The sequence below is a fragment of the Rutidosis leptorrhynchoides genome, chromosome 2 (assembly GCF_046630445.1).
Source record: "Rutidosis leptorrhynchoides isolate AG116_Rl617_1_P2 chromosome 2, CSIRO_AGI_Rlap_v1, whole genome shotgun sequence".
Classification (NCBI taxonomy): domain Eukaryota; kingdom Viridiplantae; phylum Streptophyta; class Magnoliopsida; order Asterales; family Asteraceae; genus Rutidosis; species Rutidosis leptorrhynchoides.
Window position 1 is genome coordinate 627,248,587 of NC_092334.1, and position 18,736 is coordinate 627,267,322.

General features: G+C 33.8%; 1 protein-coding gene across 1 annotated transcript in view; it reads left to right on the plus strand.

Moving 5' to 3' along the window:
• The window catches only part of LOC139890075 (secreted RxLR effector protein 161-like), a 93,954-nt gene extending 86,317 nt beyond the window's left edge, over window positions 1-7,637 (plus strand). The window contains exon 2 of the mRNA XM_071872977.1: window positions 7,282-7,637. Within this exon, the coding sequence (XP_071729078.1) occupies window positions 7,282-7,637 (356 nt within the window). The remainder of the gene's footprint in view (window positions 1-7,281) is intronic.
• The last annotated feature ends 11,099 nt before the right edge of the window (window positions 7,638-18,736 follow it).

An 18,736-nucleotide genomic window follows, 5' to 3' on the forward strand; every position in this document is an offset into this window, starting at 1 on the left:
TACCGCCGTATAGATATCACTGATATACAAAGTGTGAAGAATAAAGAAGTGATTCTAGTATTTTTATTTCAAGACTATATTGCTTGAGGACAAGCAACGCTCAAGTGTGGGAATATTTGATAATGCTGAAAACGAACATATATTTCATAGCATTATCCCTCAAGAAAGACAAGCTTTTAGTTGCAATTGTTCTATTTACAAGTGATATTCGTTTAAATAATAAAAGGTGAAGACAAAAGACAGATTCGACAAATTGAAGACGCAAACGACCAAAAAGCTCAAAAGTACAAAATATAATCAAAGTGGTTCCAATTATTGATAAGAAACGTCTCAAAATTACAAGAATACAAGGTGCAAAACGGAAAATACAAGATATTAAATTCTACGCAAGGACATTCGAAAATCCGGAACCGGGACCAAAGTCAACTCTCAACGCTCGACGCAACGGACTAAAAATTATAAGTCAACTATGCACATAAATATAATATAATATTTAAATAATTCTTATAATTATTTATATATTATATTTATATATTAAACCGTCGGCATACAAAGAAACAAAATCATGTGAGCTGGAAAAAGGGGCCATGCGATCGCATGGCCTGGAAGCTTTAGTTCTTAGCATGGTGGTAGGTGACAGGCCACATTGCTATAAATTCGCGTGTTTTGGTTCAATATATATCATATATCCATCTCTCTATCTATACGTAAATATATTTATATTTATATTATAATTTTAATTTTAATTTTAAATTCTAATAACAAGGGTATGTTAGCGAATGTTGTAAGGGTGTAAGTTGAAATTTTGTCCGTGTAACGCTACGCTATTTTTAATCACTGTAAGTTATGGTTAATGTTATTTTTAAATTAATGTCTCGTAATGTCTCGTTGCTAAGTTATTATTATGCTTATTTAAGACGAAGTAATCATGATATTAGGCTAAAAATATTAAGATTGGGTAATTGGGCTTTGTACCATAATTGGGGTTTGGACAAAAGAACGACACTTGTGGAAATTAGACTATGGGCTATTAATGGGCTTTATATTAACTAAATGATACCTCGTTAATTTAATATATAGACTTATAATTTGACGTATTTATATATAACCACATACGCTTGACTGGGCACGGTGGGCGGGATATCTATAAATACCAATAATTGTTCATTTTACCGGACACGGAACTGGATTAATAGTTAATAGACTTGTTGAAACAAGGGTGGATTACATTCAAGGGTAATTGGTGTAATTGTTAACAAAGTAGTAAAACCTTGGTTTACACGCAGTCGATAACCTGGTGTATTCATTAAACAAAGTATTAAAACCTTGTTACAATTCGAATCCCCAATTAGTTGGAATATTTGACTTCGGGAATAAGAATAATTTGACGAAGACTTTCGCACTTTATATTTATGACTGATGGACTATTATGGACAAATCCGTATGGACATATCGAATAATCCAGGACAAAGAACAATTAACCCATGGGAATAAACTAAAAAATCAACACGTCAAACATCATGATTATGGAAGTTTAAATAAGCATAATTCTTTTATTTTCATATTTAGTTGCACTTTTAATTATCGCACTTTTATTTATTGTCATTGTATTTAATTGCACTTTTAATTATCGTACTCTTTAATTGTCGTACTTTTTATTTATCGTATTTTTATTTATCGCAATTTCATTATAGTTATTTACTTTACGCTTTAAATTAAGTTATATTTATTTTTAATATTTTACATTAGGTTTTAACTGCGACTAAAGTTTTAAAAATCAACAAACCGGTCATTAAACGGTAAAAACCCCCTTTTTATAATAATAATATTACTTATATATATATTTGTATTTTTATAAGTTAAACTAATATAGCGTTAAGCTTTGTTTAAGTGTATCCCTGTGGAATGAACCGGACTTACTAAAAACTACACTACTGTACGATTAGGTACACTGCCTATAAGTGTTGTAGCAAGGTTTAGGTATATCCATTCTATAAATAAATAAATATCTTGTGTAAAATTGTATCGTATTTAATTATATTTCGTTGTAAAAATAATACTATTTCCTAGTACACCTCGCACACATCAGCACCATATTTTCTAAATTGATTACTCGAGTGCGAAGTTCGTTGACTTTTTCTATTATTCCGGGATGATTGTCGGTCGGAACGAGCGGATGAATAAGGTTTAGAATTTGAGATAATATATAATCGTAACGAGACACTCTGGAAATGAGAGAGAAAATGGTGTCTCGGACAGGTTCGCCGGTAAGTGCTTCAGGTTCTTTGTCAAGAGGGCAATGTGGTGGATGGAAGGGATCACCTTCTTCTTGTCTCCAATGATTAAGTAGGCTACGAACCCATCAGATGAATTGGGGATGGCTGATTGGTTGATTCATTCTGGTGACGCTGCTTCCGGAGCTTAGGTGAACATCCATATCAGAATAGCGATCGGAACGACTATCGGAATAGCTTATCGGAATTCGAAGGACTCGAACTGGTTGAGGGATTCATCTCATACGATCAAATGAAGGATTTTCGTTAGGAAATAGATTATAGGATGTAGATTAGTACCCTGCAATACATAATTTACATATGCATATATAATACTAAAATCCCATATGTTACGGAGGAATCTACGGAAGCTGTCAGGCAAAGTTTACAGTAACAGATACGCTAAGATATGAATTTATCTATACACTATATATGCAATAGAGGCAGTAAGACGTGTCTAGACTAGGAATGATAAGCAAGTGATTCCCTAAGAATGATAAGCAGGTAATTTTTGACACGAAATAATAAGCAAAACTTTTGACATGCAGACACGGTCGAAGTCCAGACTACTAATGCATCTAAACAACTATCAGTTAGACACAATAATGTAAGACCTGGTTCGCTAAGACCATCACTCTGATACCACCTGAAAAGACCCGTTCATATACATTATAAACGATTCACAATAGTTGATTACATCGCGAGGTACTTGACCTCTATATGATACATTTTACAAACATTGCATTCGTTTTTAAAAGACAAACTTTCTTCACATCGAAAGTTGATAGGCATGCATACCATTTCATAATATCTAACCTATAAATGATCTAATCCGTCATTTAATTAATAATAATCTCTATTGAACTCAACGACTTGAATGCAACGTCTTTTGAAATATGTCATGAATGACTCCAAGTAATATCTTTAAAATGAGCAAATGCACAATAGAAGATTTCTTTAATACCTGAGAATAAACATGCTTTAAAGTGTCAACCAAAAGGTTGGTGAGTTCATTAGTTTATCATAATCGATCATTTTCATCATTTTAATAGACCACGAGATTTTCATTTCCATTACTCATAAATATACGTCCCATGCATAAAGACAAAAATATCATTCATATGGATTGAACACCTGGTAACCGACATTAACAAGATGCATATAAGAATATCCCCTATCATTCCGGGACATCCATTGGACATGATAAAACAACATCGAAGTACTAAAGCATCCGCAACCATGGATGAGGTTTGTTAGGCCCAATAGATCTATCTTTAGGATTCGCGTCAATTAGTAGACCGGTTTACTAATTCTTAGGCTACCAAGCAAAAGGGGCATATTCGGCTTCGATCATTCAACCATATAATGTAGTTTCGATTACTTGTGTCCATTTCGTAAAACATTTATAAAAATTGCGCATGTATTCTCAGCCCAAAAATATAAAGGGTAAAAAGACAAATGAAACTCACCATACTGTATTTTGTAGTAAAAATACATATGACATCATTGAACAAGTGTAGGGTTGGTCTTGGATTCACGAACCTATACCAGTTATATATATTAAAACACATAACAACAATTAACAAGTTTATATTAATATTAATAATATATTTCTTATATTCATAATTTATATGTTATTTTCTTAAATAAATTAATATTTAATATTTTTATATAACAGATTTCTATTAAAGTATTTTAATTAGGATATAATATATGTTATTATATATAAATGCTTAAAATGTATTAGAATTAATATTTATATATATGATTTAACTTAAAAATATATTTATATATTATTTGTAACATAATTATAATAACATTTTATTATAACAAAATAGTACTTAATATTAGTATAGATGTAAAAATATATTTTTATATAAATGTCTTTTAGTTTGTAAAGATTATAATAATTATGATAATAATGTTAATAATAATACCAATACTTATTTTAATGACAATAATAATAATAATAATAATAATAATAATAATAATAATAATAATAATAATAATAATAATAATAATAATAATAATAATAATAATAACAACTAATAATAATAATGATAGAAATATAAAAGTGTATACCCTCTCTAAGCTTTTTCTAAAAAGAATTGCCCCAGACGAGGCTCGAACCCGCGACCTTACATTAATTTGAAAACACCCCACACCACTCCTCTACCCCAGCTTTTCTGATTATAATCCCAGCCTAATACTATTTAACCCATCTCTCGGCCCAAGTAGCAATTGATTTAATCACTCGGCCCAACAGATTTAATACATGGCCCAACTCCTCGTTTCTGGCCCAACCACGAAAAGGATCGGCCCAATAACAGTCCACAAGCTGTAAAATGGATAGATTCATAACCGTAGTGGGGGAATAAGTAGGGTTTCGATGTTGTGCTGTTTCCTTTCTTCTTCATAACCATCATCATCCTTATTTATCTAACATGATCATCATCATAAAATCTTAATATCACCATCTTTATACTATCATCTTCATCATATAATTTACATCACACTAGTCATCATCACTCGAATCTAAATCGTCACCTTTAACTAATCATCATCATCCTAATCGTAAATCCTAAGATTATCATCTAATATTATCTTAATACTAACTCCATCATCGTAATCATCAGCAACATACACCCTCATATATCACCATAATATCATCTTTTTCATGTTCCGTTGTCATAATCATCATAATCCTAACAACATCATCTTAATCATTAACATCACAGCTTACCATCATCTTCATCGTCGACCCTTATCATCATTATCCATGACTCGTTATCATCCTCATCATTATCATCATGTTGGTTTCGTTTGCTGCAGGTTTCGTACAGCAACCATGAAGGCAGTCTATTTAAGTTTAAAGGAGCCCAAGATACAAAAATCCAATTTACGGTCCAACAGCATGTTTTTGTTGGGTTCAAGGGTTACGGCCCATCAAGGAAATAGAATTTGAAACACTGTCCATTAACAGGAACCATAACACAACCTAGTAATGATGACAAGTCTTTTACGGTCCTACTTAAATAGTTAAGTCCTCCAGCTAAAAGTAATTCAAAGAATTTCGGTCCCTTTAATAATTTAATAGTCATCTAGTGGGATGGAGGTGGGTCTTCTACGTGTGAAGGCTATCAGCCACCTATAGCAAATCAAGAGGAAAATATCACGCATAAAGATCTTCTTCATTAACTTTAATATCTAACCCCTTATTAAAATAATTAACATATGTTGTAGACTTTGTAATTGAGTTTATTGTCATGGTAATTGAGTTTATTGTCATGGTGGTTTTTCAACGAAAAGAACCAGGAGAAACAAAAGGTCTTTATGGTAGTCTGTAAATAAAATATATGGAAGTGAGAGAGGAAAGAGAGAGATGGAGATGAAGAGGGAAATTGATGATTCTTAATGAAGGCGATTTTCAAAGTGTGATGGTTATAGGTTCTTTGCTTCTGAGTTTGGTAACGATGAGAAGTATCAATTCGTCAAGTATTGGGATGGGTTTCGATTTGTAGATGGTAGTTAGAAGGTGAGGATGGATCTTGGTGTGGGTAACGATGGGTCATGGTTGGTTGATGGTTACGTTGCGCATAATATAATAACAGGAAAGTGGTGGTGATATGTTGTTGATGGAGGACGGCTTAGATGCAGGTAGTGGTGCAAGTTTGGGTTGAAGTGAGTGATCGTACTCGGTGGTGGTTTATCTAAGGTGGTTTTGGTGTTCGAATGATTAAGAAAACATAAAAACAAGGCAAGCGAGTGAGTGAGGGTTTGATGGTATCATGGAGGTTATGAACCGAAAGTGATGGTGGCGGTCTTAATGACATGGTGGTGGTAAGGTGGTTAGTTGATGCTTGGTAAACAAGAAAGAAGAAAGAAAAATGCAAGAGGATGGTGAAGTGAAAGAGAAGAGATGGTTTAAGGTGATGTTACTTGGAAGGTTTTAATGTAATTTTTCTGTTTTTCTTTCCATTGATTTGTATTAGTAGATCTTTATATGGATACTAAGATATAATTACAGCTAATGTAGTTAAATTAACGTCTGTTTGATAGCTTGATTTACTCGACACTTTCTGTATCCTGTCAGAAGAAAATTCATATAATTACAATCGATTGAAACTGAATTTGTTTGATATCATGACTAATTGATAAAGATTCGTACAATATGATGTAAAGTGTAACAAACTTGAGACATGATTCAATCAGTAGCAGGGAATGAAGGAAAAAAACTAAAACAGACAAGGACACAAACAGATTGTACGAATTTATTAATTTTAATTATCTTTAATTAATTTTAATAATTAATTTATAATAATAATATTATAACAATTTAAATGTATAAACTTTCATATTTATATATTATATGTAGTAATACTAATAATACTGATATTAATATTACTATTAATAATCATGAAGTAATAGTAACATTAGTATAACAACTATATTTATTATTAAATTTAAATTGGATATATCAATATTACATATTATTAATTATGTAATATAATATATATTAAATAATAGAAAATATTTAATATTTAATATTTTCACATTTTATATATATTATAATATACATACAATTAATAATTATGTATATTAATCATATATATATATATATATATATATATATATATATATATATATATATATATATATATATATATATACATATATGTATATATATTTATACATTTATATATTTCACTACTTCATATATAATCATGTTTTAAATATCAATTTTAAGTTTTCTATCTAAATCACATACTAGTTTATTAATATATTTAATTTATAATATATAATTATTTACATCTATATTTATTTATATTTACATTTCTGTTTACAATTATAGGTTCGTGAATCGTCGAAACTAGTCAAAAGGTCAATTGAATATATGAACATAGTTCCAAATTTTTCGAGATTTCAATCTAATTGACTTTGCTTATCATGTCGAAATCATATTAAGATTAAAATTTAAATTTGGTCGAAAATTTTCGGGTCGTCACAGAGTTTGGCTTAGGGTATCCACGGAAGGACGGATTTGAGTTGACTGCATACAGTGACTCAGACTATGGAGGATGCAAAATAGATTTCAAATCTACCGCTGGAGGCTGTCAGTTTCTAGGTAGCAGACTTGTGAGTTGGCAGTGTAAGAAACAGACTGCTGTTGCACAATCCACGTGTGAAGCTGAATATATTGTTGTGGCAAGCTGTGCATCTCAGGTTGTCTGGATTCAACAGCAGCTGCGGGATTATGGTTTACATATTTTGAACACTCCTATCTATGTTGATAATACCGCTGCTATTGCTGTAACTAAGAATCCTGTTAATCATTCTAAGACCAAACACATAGGGATCAAGTAACATTTCATTAGGGACTGTTATGAAAAGCGATTAATAGATGTTCTTCAGATAGGTACTCAGACTCAGCGTACTGACTTGTTCACTAAAGCTTTTGATCGACCACATTTCCTGTTTTTATTTTGGGTGTGAGAGAGAGAGAGCAGATGTTGTATCCGATAAGGAGTTATTAGAGTAACCATCCAATCTGTTTCATTTGTAGATAGGCATCTGCATGTTGCATCATTGTTGCATGTTACTTAGTTCTGCTTCTGCCTGCATGTTTATCTCTATATCAATTTATGTTCTGCATGTTTAACATGAAAAACCCAAAAAGATTTGCTTGTTTCATAGATTAATTGAGAAAACGGGAACACTCGATTTTTAAAAAAAAAATATAAAGTTGAAAATCCCATAAAAAGTAGAAAAATTCGAAAATGAGTAGGTGCTTTGTGAAAATGGGAGATGATTGTTTTACTGAACTTGCATGTTTATCGTTTTGCGCACAACGTATGTAATACATGTTTAGTTGATGAATGTTGATAAATTTTGATGATCAAATTTTGGAATGAGATGATCACACAAACATCAAGTAAATAATCTTGACAAGGAATTCATGGAAAGGTCTAAAGCGATTGACGGTAGTCACCTAACTATCACTGAGAATGTACTGAGAAACGATCGTTCAGGAACTCAACAGACGGTTGAGGTCTCCCCTACTATGATTTGTACTCTAGTGAAGGACTGCCATGTAAGTCAACAAGTTGAGTATACTCTGTTAGAATGTATACTTGTTTCTATTCACCTTTATTGCTTGGGCCGAAACGCTTCATTAGGTCATTCAGGTATTCAAAGGGGGTATTCTTGGTTTGAAGGATTGAGAAGTGCAATTCTGTATCACAGACATTTTTTTTGGTTTGAGAAAGCTACTTCAACTCCTAGGATTAGATCTGCAGTGTGATTCATCTACCATAAAATAGAAATGATGCATCATCATCAATGAATAGCCTATTTATGTCAGCTATAGCGAAAATGCAACATCAGAAAATCCAAAAAAAAATGGATGATCATGTATATATGATGTTAAGATCACAATAAGGATTACGCATCACATAAGAAACAGTAGAACACACTATGTGCTGAGCAATATTGATTTAAGCTATCTATATCCGAGGGGGAGAAGTGTCATATAGATTCAGATCTAGAAAACTCTAATCATTTGAATCTCAAATTATTATCTGGTGAGATGGTGCTTCTATTATCTGTGATATGGGTTGTGCTGATTGATCTAGATAGCTGGGGATGTATTCTGGAGAATATGCTGACTTAGAATCCCATCACTCCAAATATCATATCATTCCATCAGAATTAGCTTTCCGCTCAAGCATGGGGTTTATAGCGACTGGTATTTGAGTTCTTTCGGAGTATGCAATAAAATAAGCAAAGCTCTCCGAAGCGAAAGGTATGAGTTTAAGGTAGAAGCTCATGGCTGCCAGGGTTGCTAGAAACATCGTGAGGTGCTTTCTGTTTGATTAAATCGAAAGAACATCGAAGTGATAGTGGACAACTTCAATATATTTGTGCTCAATTGACTACCTAATAAATTTGTACGATCTCATATGAGGACTGAGTCTAAGATTTAAGCAGACACAGAAATGTGTTCAAGTAATTAAACGCTAACGTGATCATCAAAAAGTCCGGAAGGAAAATCGAATAAGTTTATTGATTTTCACAGACTAAGTATGTAGGTACAGGATCAGAACTAATCAGTTCGACAGAATTAACGATGTCAAAACTGCAAAAGATAGTTCATTTCTGATCCCAAGAAAAATCTGACAAAGTCATCCTCTCACAAAAATATGTTTTAATGCTTCTTTAGACGCTATTTCTATTCTTTGTTAAGTAGATTAAATCATGTTTTATCATCATCTTCATGGTTGCATAATTTTCCATGCTGGTCGTATTGAGCAGCTCATTCTGTCATGATGATTTAGGTCTGCATTTATTTCTGTTTCTATGCATGATAATTTGTTAAAGCCAAAAAGATTTTAGAATTTTGTTTAGTTTCTTCGTTAAGCATGTTAATATTGTACATGATTGCATGACAGTTGGTGGTTATTTCATAAACTCCATATGTGTGGACCAGGGGGAGTAAGCATGGGAGATAGATCTGTTTTAACCTGAATAGGTCGGATATTAGGTTATTTGACTTGGTTTGACTAGAAACGAGATCTTGGAAATGTTTGATTATTTAGAGAGTTCTAGCACAATTAGTTGACTCAAGTTTGATCAAATCGTTGTATATGATGTGAGTCGAAGGCTAGAACAAAAGGGCTTTAAATGTAAAATTTTTAATCTGTTGAAATTGTTGATATGCATCCGGACGGTTAAAATGTGCAACCGCACGGTTACAACATATAACCGCCCGGATAGGTAATTTTTAAAGGGTTAGTGAAACTAATGTACAACTGCACGAGTACAATATGCATCCGCACGGTTATATAATTTTGGCACGGTTACACCATTGCAACCGCACGGTTGCAAAGTGGGTATATATACTCAAAATCTGAACCGTATAACCCTTGTGCTTTCATATTTGTCTAAGTGCTTATTTCATAGAAAAATTACAAAGTGTTATAACGAGCTTTTGATCGTGTTTTTCAACTTCTTCTCATTAGTGTGACACTATTGATCATTACAGGTACGTATTTCGTGCACTAAATTGTGTGTTTTGATTAGTTTTCTATTTGTCTTAAACTTTGAATCAATACACTTAGATTTAGGACTTTAAAACTGAAATTGTTGATTGTTTCGTGTTAGTCGGAGGTCCCTAGACCTTTATCAACCATCGTTTCAATGATCAACTCAAGGTTCGCTGGATTTGGGTTTTAAAAACCCTAACTGTTCGAATGAATGCAACCGGACGGTTGCACACTGCAACCGCACGGTTGTGTATTCAACCGGATACTTTTCTGTACAACCGTACGGTTGTACCACAGATTAAAATTCTATATCTGAGGTGGTACATCCGTATATAATATGACTGCACCCGTACGGTTGATATGCAACCGTGTCTATCTTCTTTGCAACCGTACGGTACTCGTCAGAAACCCTAATTGTGATTTCTTAACTAATAGTTTTAGTATTTGCAATTTTGTGCTTGTTTGTTTCAGATTTCGTCATGTCCGGGACTCCAGTTTCAAATGTTCCTACTGCAAAGGGTACCGGCTCTGGTTCCGGTCAACCACGTGCTAATAAGAAGTCCAAACCTCGAAGGGTTATTAAGTCCCGATCTAAGAAAGCTACTGAGCACAATAATGAATTGCAGGTGGGAACCAACAACAACATGATTGTAAATTTGAACAAGATTGAGTATCTGTCTGACTATCATGAAATTATGGAATTCCTTGAGAGATCTCGCATCTTCACAGCTATCTCTCTTGATGTGCCAGCGTATGTTACTCATCAGCGTGAATTTTGGAAGAATGCTGCTTTGACAAAGACTATGGATGGGGAGCGTCGAGTCGATGTTTTAAACAGCGTTGTTCAGGGTAGGGACATTGTTGTTACTGAAGGGAACATCAGGAGGCTTTTAAATTTTCATGATGCAGCAGATATGAAAACAAGACTGAATTTTGGACTTGTCAAAGGTTGTTTTCTGAGATGCAAGTACTCTGGTGATCTGTCAAAGTCAAAAGTCTTGAAGTCAGGATTCTGTCCTACCTTTAAATACCTGGCTCATGTTCTTGTTCATTACTTAAGCTCAAGGAGAGAGGGCCATGATGAGTGAAACTTCGTAATGCAGTCCATGATGGTAGCTTTGATCTTGAATCTTCTGTTTAACTTCTCCGGAGTTATATTCAATTACATGATAGAGAATAGCAAGTTCAAGACGGATCCTTATTTGCTTTATCCTCGTTTCCTCCAGCTCGTTATAAATTCTCAGCATACTGAACTAGTCAAGGATGATAAAGACCTTATCAAGCTGAATGTGGTGACGGATGAACATGTGAGGAGAATGATTTATTACAAAGGAAAAGTGGCACCACCAAACCGTCCTCTATTTGGTCACTTGAAAAAGGTCGACTACGTAGCTCAAAATCCAAGGATGTGGAGGAATGAGGATAGTGATTATGACAAAGAAGATATTGTTCCTGATCTCTCTGAGTCAGATGATGAAGAAGAGGTTGTGGAAGTTGGTTCTCAATCTAGACGTGCAGTCGAGGACTTGGACAATTATAGTTTGGAAGATGAAGTCTCTGAAGGTGGTGAATTACTGATGTCCTTGAAGCAAAAGGAGGTTACTGAAGATGAACCATTGAGAAAGCCAAAAAGGGTAAGAGGTCATGTGAGAAGAGCTGTTGATCCTTCGGGTAATGCTGCTGCCACTACTACTACAACTCAATAAACTCAGGCTCCTACAGTGCAATCTACTCAGTCAACCCGACAAGCGCTACTGCCACCAGCAACTTCTACTCATGAAGGCAGTTCATTGGCAATTGCCACTACTAATCCTGCTTTTGTGAATCTTCAGACTACACTATTGGGGTTAATTAATAAAGTTGATGATTTGACTTCCAACAACAAGGAGAAGAAAAAGGAGGTAAATGATTTGAAAGAGAAAGTTAATTTCTTGACCTCAGAACTTGAAAAATCGAGGAAGGAGGCAGCTGAACTCAAACAGTTGTCAGAGAAACAGGCTAAAAGGTTCAGACGATTGGATTGTCGTGATCGAAAGTTTAAAAGGAAATTGGAAGCTGATCCCCAGGATGGGACGATTCGTTTGAAAATGGAGCTCGTGATGATGACCTTTTATCTACCAAAAGTGAATACTCATCAGATTCTTCATCTGAGGGGACTGAAAACGTATGTAAAATTCAGGAGGTACATTTCCCTAAACCTCTGTCTATTGATATTCACAAGTTAACATATTTTTTGGACAATCAAGGTACAGTGATTAGCTCGCTAAACTACAATGTGGAGGAGGGGGAAATTGTACATACAATGACAGATGAAGAGGTAGCAAAGATGTTTGGAATAGAGGCTGAACAGTTAATTGCTGCGGAGAAAGCTCCGAATACTGCTGGTACCCGTGAGAATAAACATACTGGTGACGATAGTGCTGAAGAAGTCATTATTGAAGATGCTTCTGATGATGAGGATGTGAATGAAAATGTTGATGAAGAGAACTTGCCAGAGTTTGCTGATCTGTTCAAAGAGCAAAGTGATGATCTGTTGAATCGTAAAATGAATGAGAAGCGAACTGCTGAAGAAGGTGAATCTTCAGGTGTTAACAAGGATGGTGAGGATATCGATAAGGTCAACAAATAGAAAAACCAAGAATGGAGAGAGTATCAGAAGTCTTGTACTAAAGCTTGATTTACAAAAGCGCCTTTGGAACCGAAGTATAAGCTGTTCTATGATAGAACAGGTAAGGTTACAGGTGGAAAGATTCTGAGCTGGGCGTATTTGAAAGACCTGAATTGCTTTGCAGTACGAAGAGAAGGTGGAGTTGATTTCTTCAAGCATGCTGTTGATATGAAAACTCTTCCATATTTTGAAATGATGGAATTCGCTAGACTGCCTCTACTATATCATGAATCGGATGAATGGGGGCAGTGGATGCAGTTCAAGATCAAGAAAGAATTCAAGTACGGCTGGTCTGTGTTGGAGCCGCAGTTTCCTAAGGTCTCATATCGTACCGATCAATCTACGGGAAACAGTGTAAGAGTGGTTAAGTATAAGCGTGCCAGGACAATGAAGCGGAACCAGTTTGCAAGATGCCACAAAATTTTGGAGATCATTTTCGATGGTGGTATTATTATGGGTGAACTGAAGAAGCTGTTATTTTGCTGCATAATTCAAATGGAAGTTTAGATCAGATTAGGATGATCGATCCAAGGTGGATCAGGAATCTGTGCAAGGAGGATATCAAGGTGCTGCGAAGACACCCAATCTTTTATGAAATGCCTAATGCGGAGCAGGCTATTCAGTTCAATTGTGCTGTTCGTACATGCTATGTGTATGATATTCATGCTTAGATGTCTATCCTTGGTGTCTTGAACTTTTGAACCTATGAACTTTGAACTTGAACGTTAAATTCTCTTATTTGATTTGGTTGTAATAACTTAGACTTAAATGTTTATCTATGTACTATTATGTATGCTAGATTGCAGTTTGGTTGGTTTGTTTTGCAGGTGAAGCTTTTTATTGATCTGGTCAATGAACTGGGTCCTAGGGGGAGTTTGTTGATGCATTATAGTCCCCAGGTTCATTGCAATCAGTTGGAATACGTAAACGTCAAATATTCACCTTTGGAATGCAACAGTATGGATGCAGAATATATCCGTACGGATACACAGTGCAACTGGACGGTTGCAGGGGTGCAACCGTACGGTTGCACACGCTGTGTATATATATAGAGACGGTTGCACACGCTGTGTATATATATAGAGAACTTCGGTTTCATGATTAGGTTAACGATCCTAGCTGCACTAAAATGTCTAAACTGATTCTCTGGTCATCTAGCATTCATCTAGGTCGATCTTTAACACCCTAAAGTCGTTCTATATCTAAAGATCAAAGTATATTTGTATGTTTTGAGTATAAAACCCTATATCGAGATTTTTCGCACTCGATATAGTAGATTAGGTCGTTTAGTCCTGTTTACACGATCCTACAAGTATTAACGCTTTAGTGAATACTATGAAAGAAAGGTTTCGAAAATGATAAACTTGAGCTCACCTCACTCTAACTTTCAAGTTCTCACATATATTTTGGAGGTGCTCTAATGAGAAATGAACCAAGAAACTCTTTATATAGGACGTTTTGTCGCATATGCTCATGTGACTAGAGTTTACTTGTTTAATACAATCATAGGTGTACAATAGAATAATAAATGTTATTCGCCCAGTGACGGCCATACAAATATGCATCAACATACAGTATTTTTTAATTCATTTATATATAGATAATGGTGACTCACGCCGAGATTCTGGGCTGAAAAGCTAGAATGATGTACACATTTAACCATGTGCCAAATCAAATATCATAACGTTCATGGACACAGTTAAATAATGAATTTCAAATTCAAACATTAGGACTATATTTAAGAGCACACACCCCACAAGAAAGATCCGACCCTTGAGAGTTACTTCCCCAGTCATGACTAGCTAGGTTCTTCTTGACCGGTTTGTTCATTGCAAGGGACAATAAAGAAATTATCATAGTGCAAGTGTGCAACCAACACTAGGACCATCCTTGAGTAAATGAGGCATGAAATTTGAAAAGAAAACGTTCCCGTAGTCTTTTGTAGCCGTTAATGGGAAGCTCTATGATGACCCGTCCAAATCCACTTGGACGAATACATCATTCATTGATTTCTTAGTGAGGTTTTGACCTCTATATGATACGTTTTATAAGCATTGCATTCTTTTGAAAAGGCACACCATAAAGGAATATATAAATCCAAGGTTTTTGACATCTGATGATTTCTACGTATAGACAATTACCGTATATAATAGTTTACAATACTACATCCGTTGACAATGCAGTCAAAATAAGATACATGGTGATGATTTTGAGAATGCAAAGTTTTCTTGAATAAAGCATGTATGACTCCATGCACATATCTTGTATAACGTGTAAGCAAATAGCGAAAGACTTCTAGGAACCTGAGAATAAACATGCTTAAAAGTGTCAACACAAAGGTTGGTGAGTTCATAGTTTTAGTGTTGCGCAAAATCTGTATATAAAGGTGGATCACAAGATTTCAGTTGTTTCATCCAAAAACATTTATCAAAATGTTCTACGAAATTGAGCACCCTGGTAACTAAACTTTAACGTTATAATAAGTACCCCTGTTTTAACATACATGCAACCAACATGTACAATACACGCAATCCAACGTGTACTAAACTCAAATAGCATACGTCTGTTTTATAGTTCAGGCTAGGGTTTCTATACCTGGAACAGACGGGGATGTCAAGCGCTATGGATCCATATACTACTACTCGCGCCCACCAGTTCTTATAACTGGCAGTTACTAGTTACCAAAGCTAAAGGATTTTAGGTTCAAACTCAGTATAGAATTTAGTATGTACTTGTATCAATTGTGTTTAAAATAAAGTGCATGTATTCTCAGCCCAAAAATATATATTGCAAAAGCAATTAAAAGGGGAGCAAATGAAACTCACCTTAGCAGCACATAAATTCATTCACCGAAATGTGACTGAAACTTAGAATGCAAAGTAATCATAGATCTCAACCTAGTGAACATATGTTGGTCAATAAATGTCTAACAAGCTAGGTCGAGTCATAGTGTATCACAATCCTAATGCTCAAGACCGACATGCAAAAGTTAACAAAAGTCATCTCAAAAGTCAACCTGACCCAATATGATCTTTAAATCTATACATGTTTATTAATATAATATAAGTCTTGATAATTGAACGAATTTATAGTATATCAAACTCCAAATATTATTTATTTCAGGAGCTATATTATATTTGAATTATCATGGCAATTGAAAATATTTTATTATTTCACATAGCTTTCCAATACTTGTAAAATCATATTATAGTGTTTATAAAGCTTTAAAACATGATAAGACAGTCAACTTTGACAATTGTTCAACAAAACGAGACGTGCCCTATATAGAGATTCATTTACTCGATTAGTAATATCTAAAAATCCAATTTATCAATCTCATAGACAAGTTATTTAAATATTAATTTACAGTCTCAAACACAATTTCAATTAACGTTAAACATAATTCAGTTGACCATATCTTTTAATCCGTTCATCGAAATCACACGATTTCTAAATGAAAAGTTAATAATTTTTCGCCAGCTTTCCAAAAACATGCATATCATATACTTTATATCAGTAGCATATGTATCAAATTCGTGATCTGTCATAAACTATTTAACGATGAAATTTAGCATACAAGCATGCATAATCCTAAATACTCGAGCACTAGTCAGGGATACACTATTAATATATAAAAGTTAAGATATGAGTGCTCACGTATCAATATTATGATTCAATATTGCAAGAAAGTACGTAGACGCAACAGAGATGATAAACGCTAGGTTGACCTCCCAAGCTATACTCCCGAACCATACCCATAACCTCCATAGCTATAACGCATAATTTACTTAGCTCTATCCCTCTCGAAAAACTCGTTTTTAAAAATATGCGAGCAGAACCTCGTCGTAGTATTTTATGTATAATAATACTAATAATAATACTACTAATAATAATAATAATAATATAAATCTTAATAATAATAATAATAATAATAATAATAATAATAATAATAATAATAATAATAATAATAATAATATTAATAAATATATAAATACAGAGGGAGTGCGAGATAGATAGATGATGAAAATGAAACATGAATCCAGACATCGAGCGAATTGAAGGACCTCCCCTCACCTAACCCCCCATGCGATTACATGGGATTTTGTATATATGGCTGCATGCCTAAAAATACAATTCACATGCCTGCCGACACTCATTTCTCATTTGAGTAATATAAATAATATTATTTAATATATAATATATTTAATCTTTAGAATTAATTAAATATTATATTATATTCTCGTGCATAGTTGATTTGTAATTTTAGCACCGATGAATTGTACGTTGACGCTCGACTTACGTATCGGTTTCAATTTTTCGAACGTCCTTTCGTACCCTTAGAAAACTTGTACTTTACGTTTCGTGACACGTACCTTTATCAATAATTAGACTTATTTCACCAATAATTATACTAATTGAAATGTAACTTATTCATTTAAGTGTTTTGGTCATTTGCTTCTTTAAATCAACTACTCGATAGTTGTTAAAATATATTAAATAATATTATTTAAAATCTTTATTATAAGAAAGATAAATATAATTAATTAGTTATATAACTAAATAAATATTATATTTTGTCATTTATAAAAGACAAAATTGCACCGTTGGTCCTTATGGTTTGCACCAAATTGCACGATTTGACCAATACTTTAAATTCGTTAGCGTTGATCCTTGTGGTTTCAAAATTGAACCCGTTTGGTACATCCAATAAACGGACGTTTAAGTGGACCGTTACCTCAAGTCGCATGCTACTCACATGAGGGTATTTAGGTAATATGGCTATGAGAGATGGTTTATACCTACCAAATCTTCTGAAATCAATTTCAATTTCATCTTTTATTGAACGCTTCGTCTGTTCCCTCTCATATTCATCTTTACAATTGGTCTGTTCATCAAAATCAGAGGAAGATGGCTGGTAATTTTTATGTACAATATACGTGTTGAAGGAGATGAAATTGATCTTCCATTTGTATACGGTATGTTTTAGGGTATTTAATTAGGGTTTTTTTTAGCATGAAACTGATTTTTAATTTTTTATTATTTTCATAATTTTGCAGCTACTCATCCTCAGTTATTTAGCATGAAATTACATCATGGAGGACATTTCACTGATAGACCAAATAGAAGATATGATCATGGTAAGGTTACTTATATTGACTTGATTGATGAGGATACCTTTTCAGTGCTTTTGTTAAATGATATTGTTGAAGAATTGGGTCATGACGGATTTACTAGAATGTATTACCATTTTTTAAGACCTGATACTAATCTTGATTATGGGTTAGAACCACTTGGCAGTGACAATGATGTTAATAATCTAAGGCAGTATCTAGGTATTCATAAGGAAATATGGGTATTCATTGAACATTTAGAGAATAGGTTGAACAACTATACAAGTCCAGTTAAGAGTAGTGTGGTGATAGAGGAACTAGTTGATGAACCAAGAGCACCAGTACCTTTAAAGAAAAAGAAAAGGATACCATTATTATTAGAATGGAATGAAGATAGTGTAGTTATGGGTACCATTATTATTAGCACTTCAATTTAATTATGTTTAAGTATGTAAATAACATTCAGTCTATTGTAGGGTCTCATTAAAGCAGTTGAAAGAGTCTTCCCTAGTGCAGAGCATAGATTTTGTCTAAGGCATTTGTATGAGAATATGAGGAAGACTTGGAGTGGCCTTGCTTACAAATAACTACTCTGGAAGTGTGCTAGAGCAACAACCATCCCACATTTTGAAAAAAAAAAAC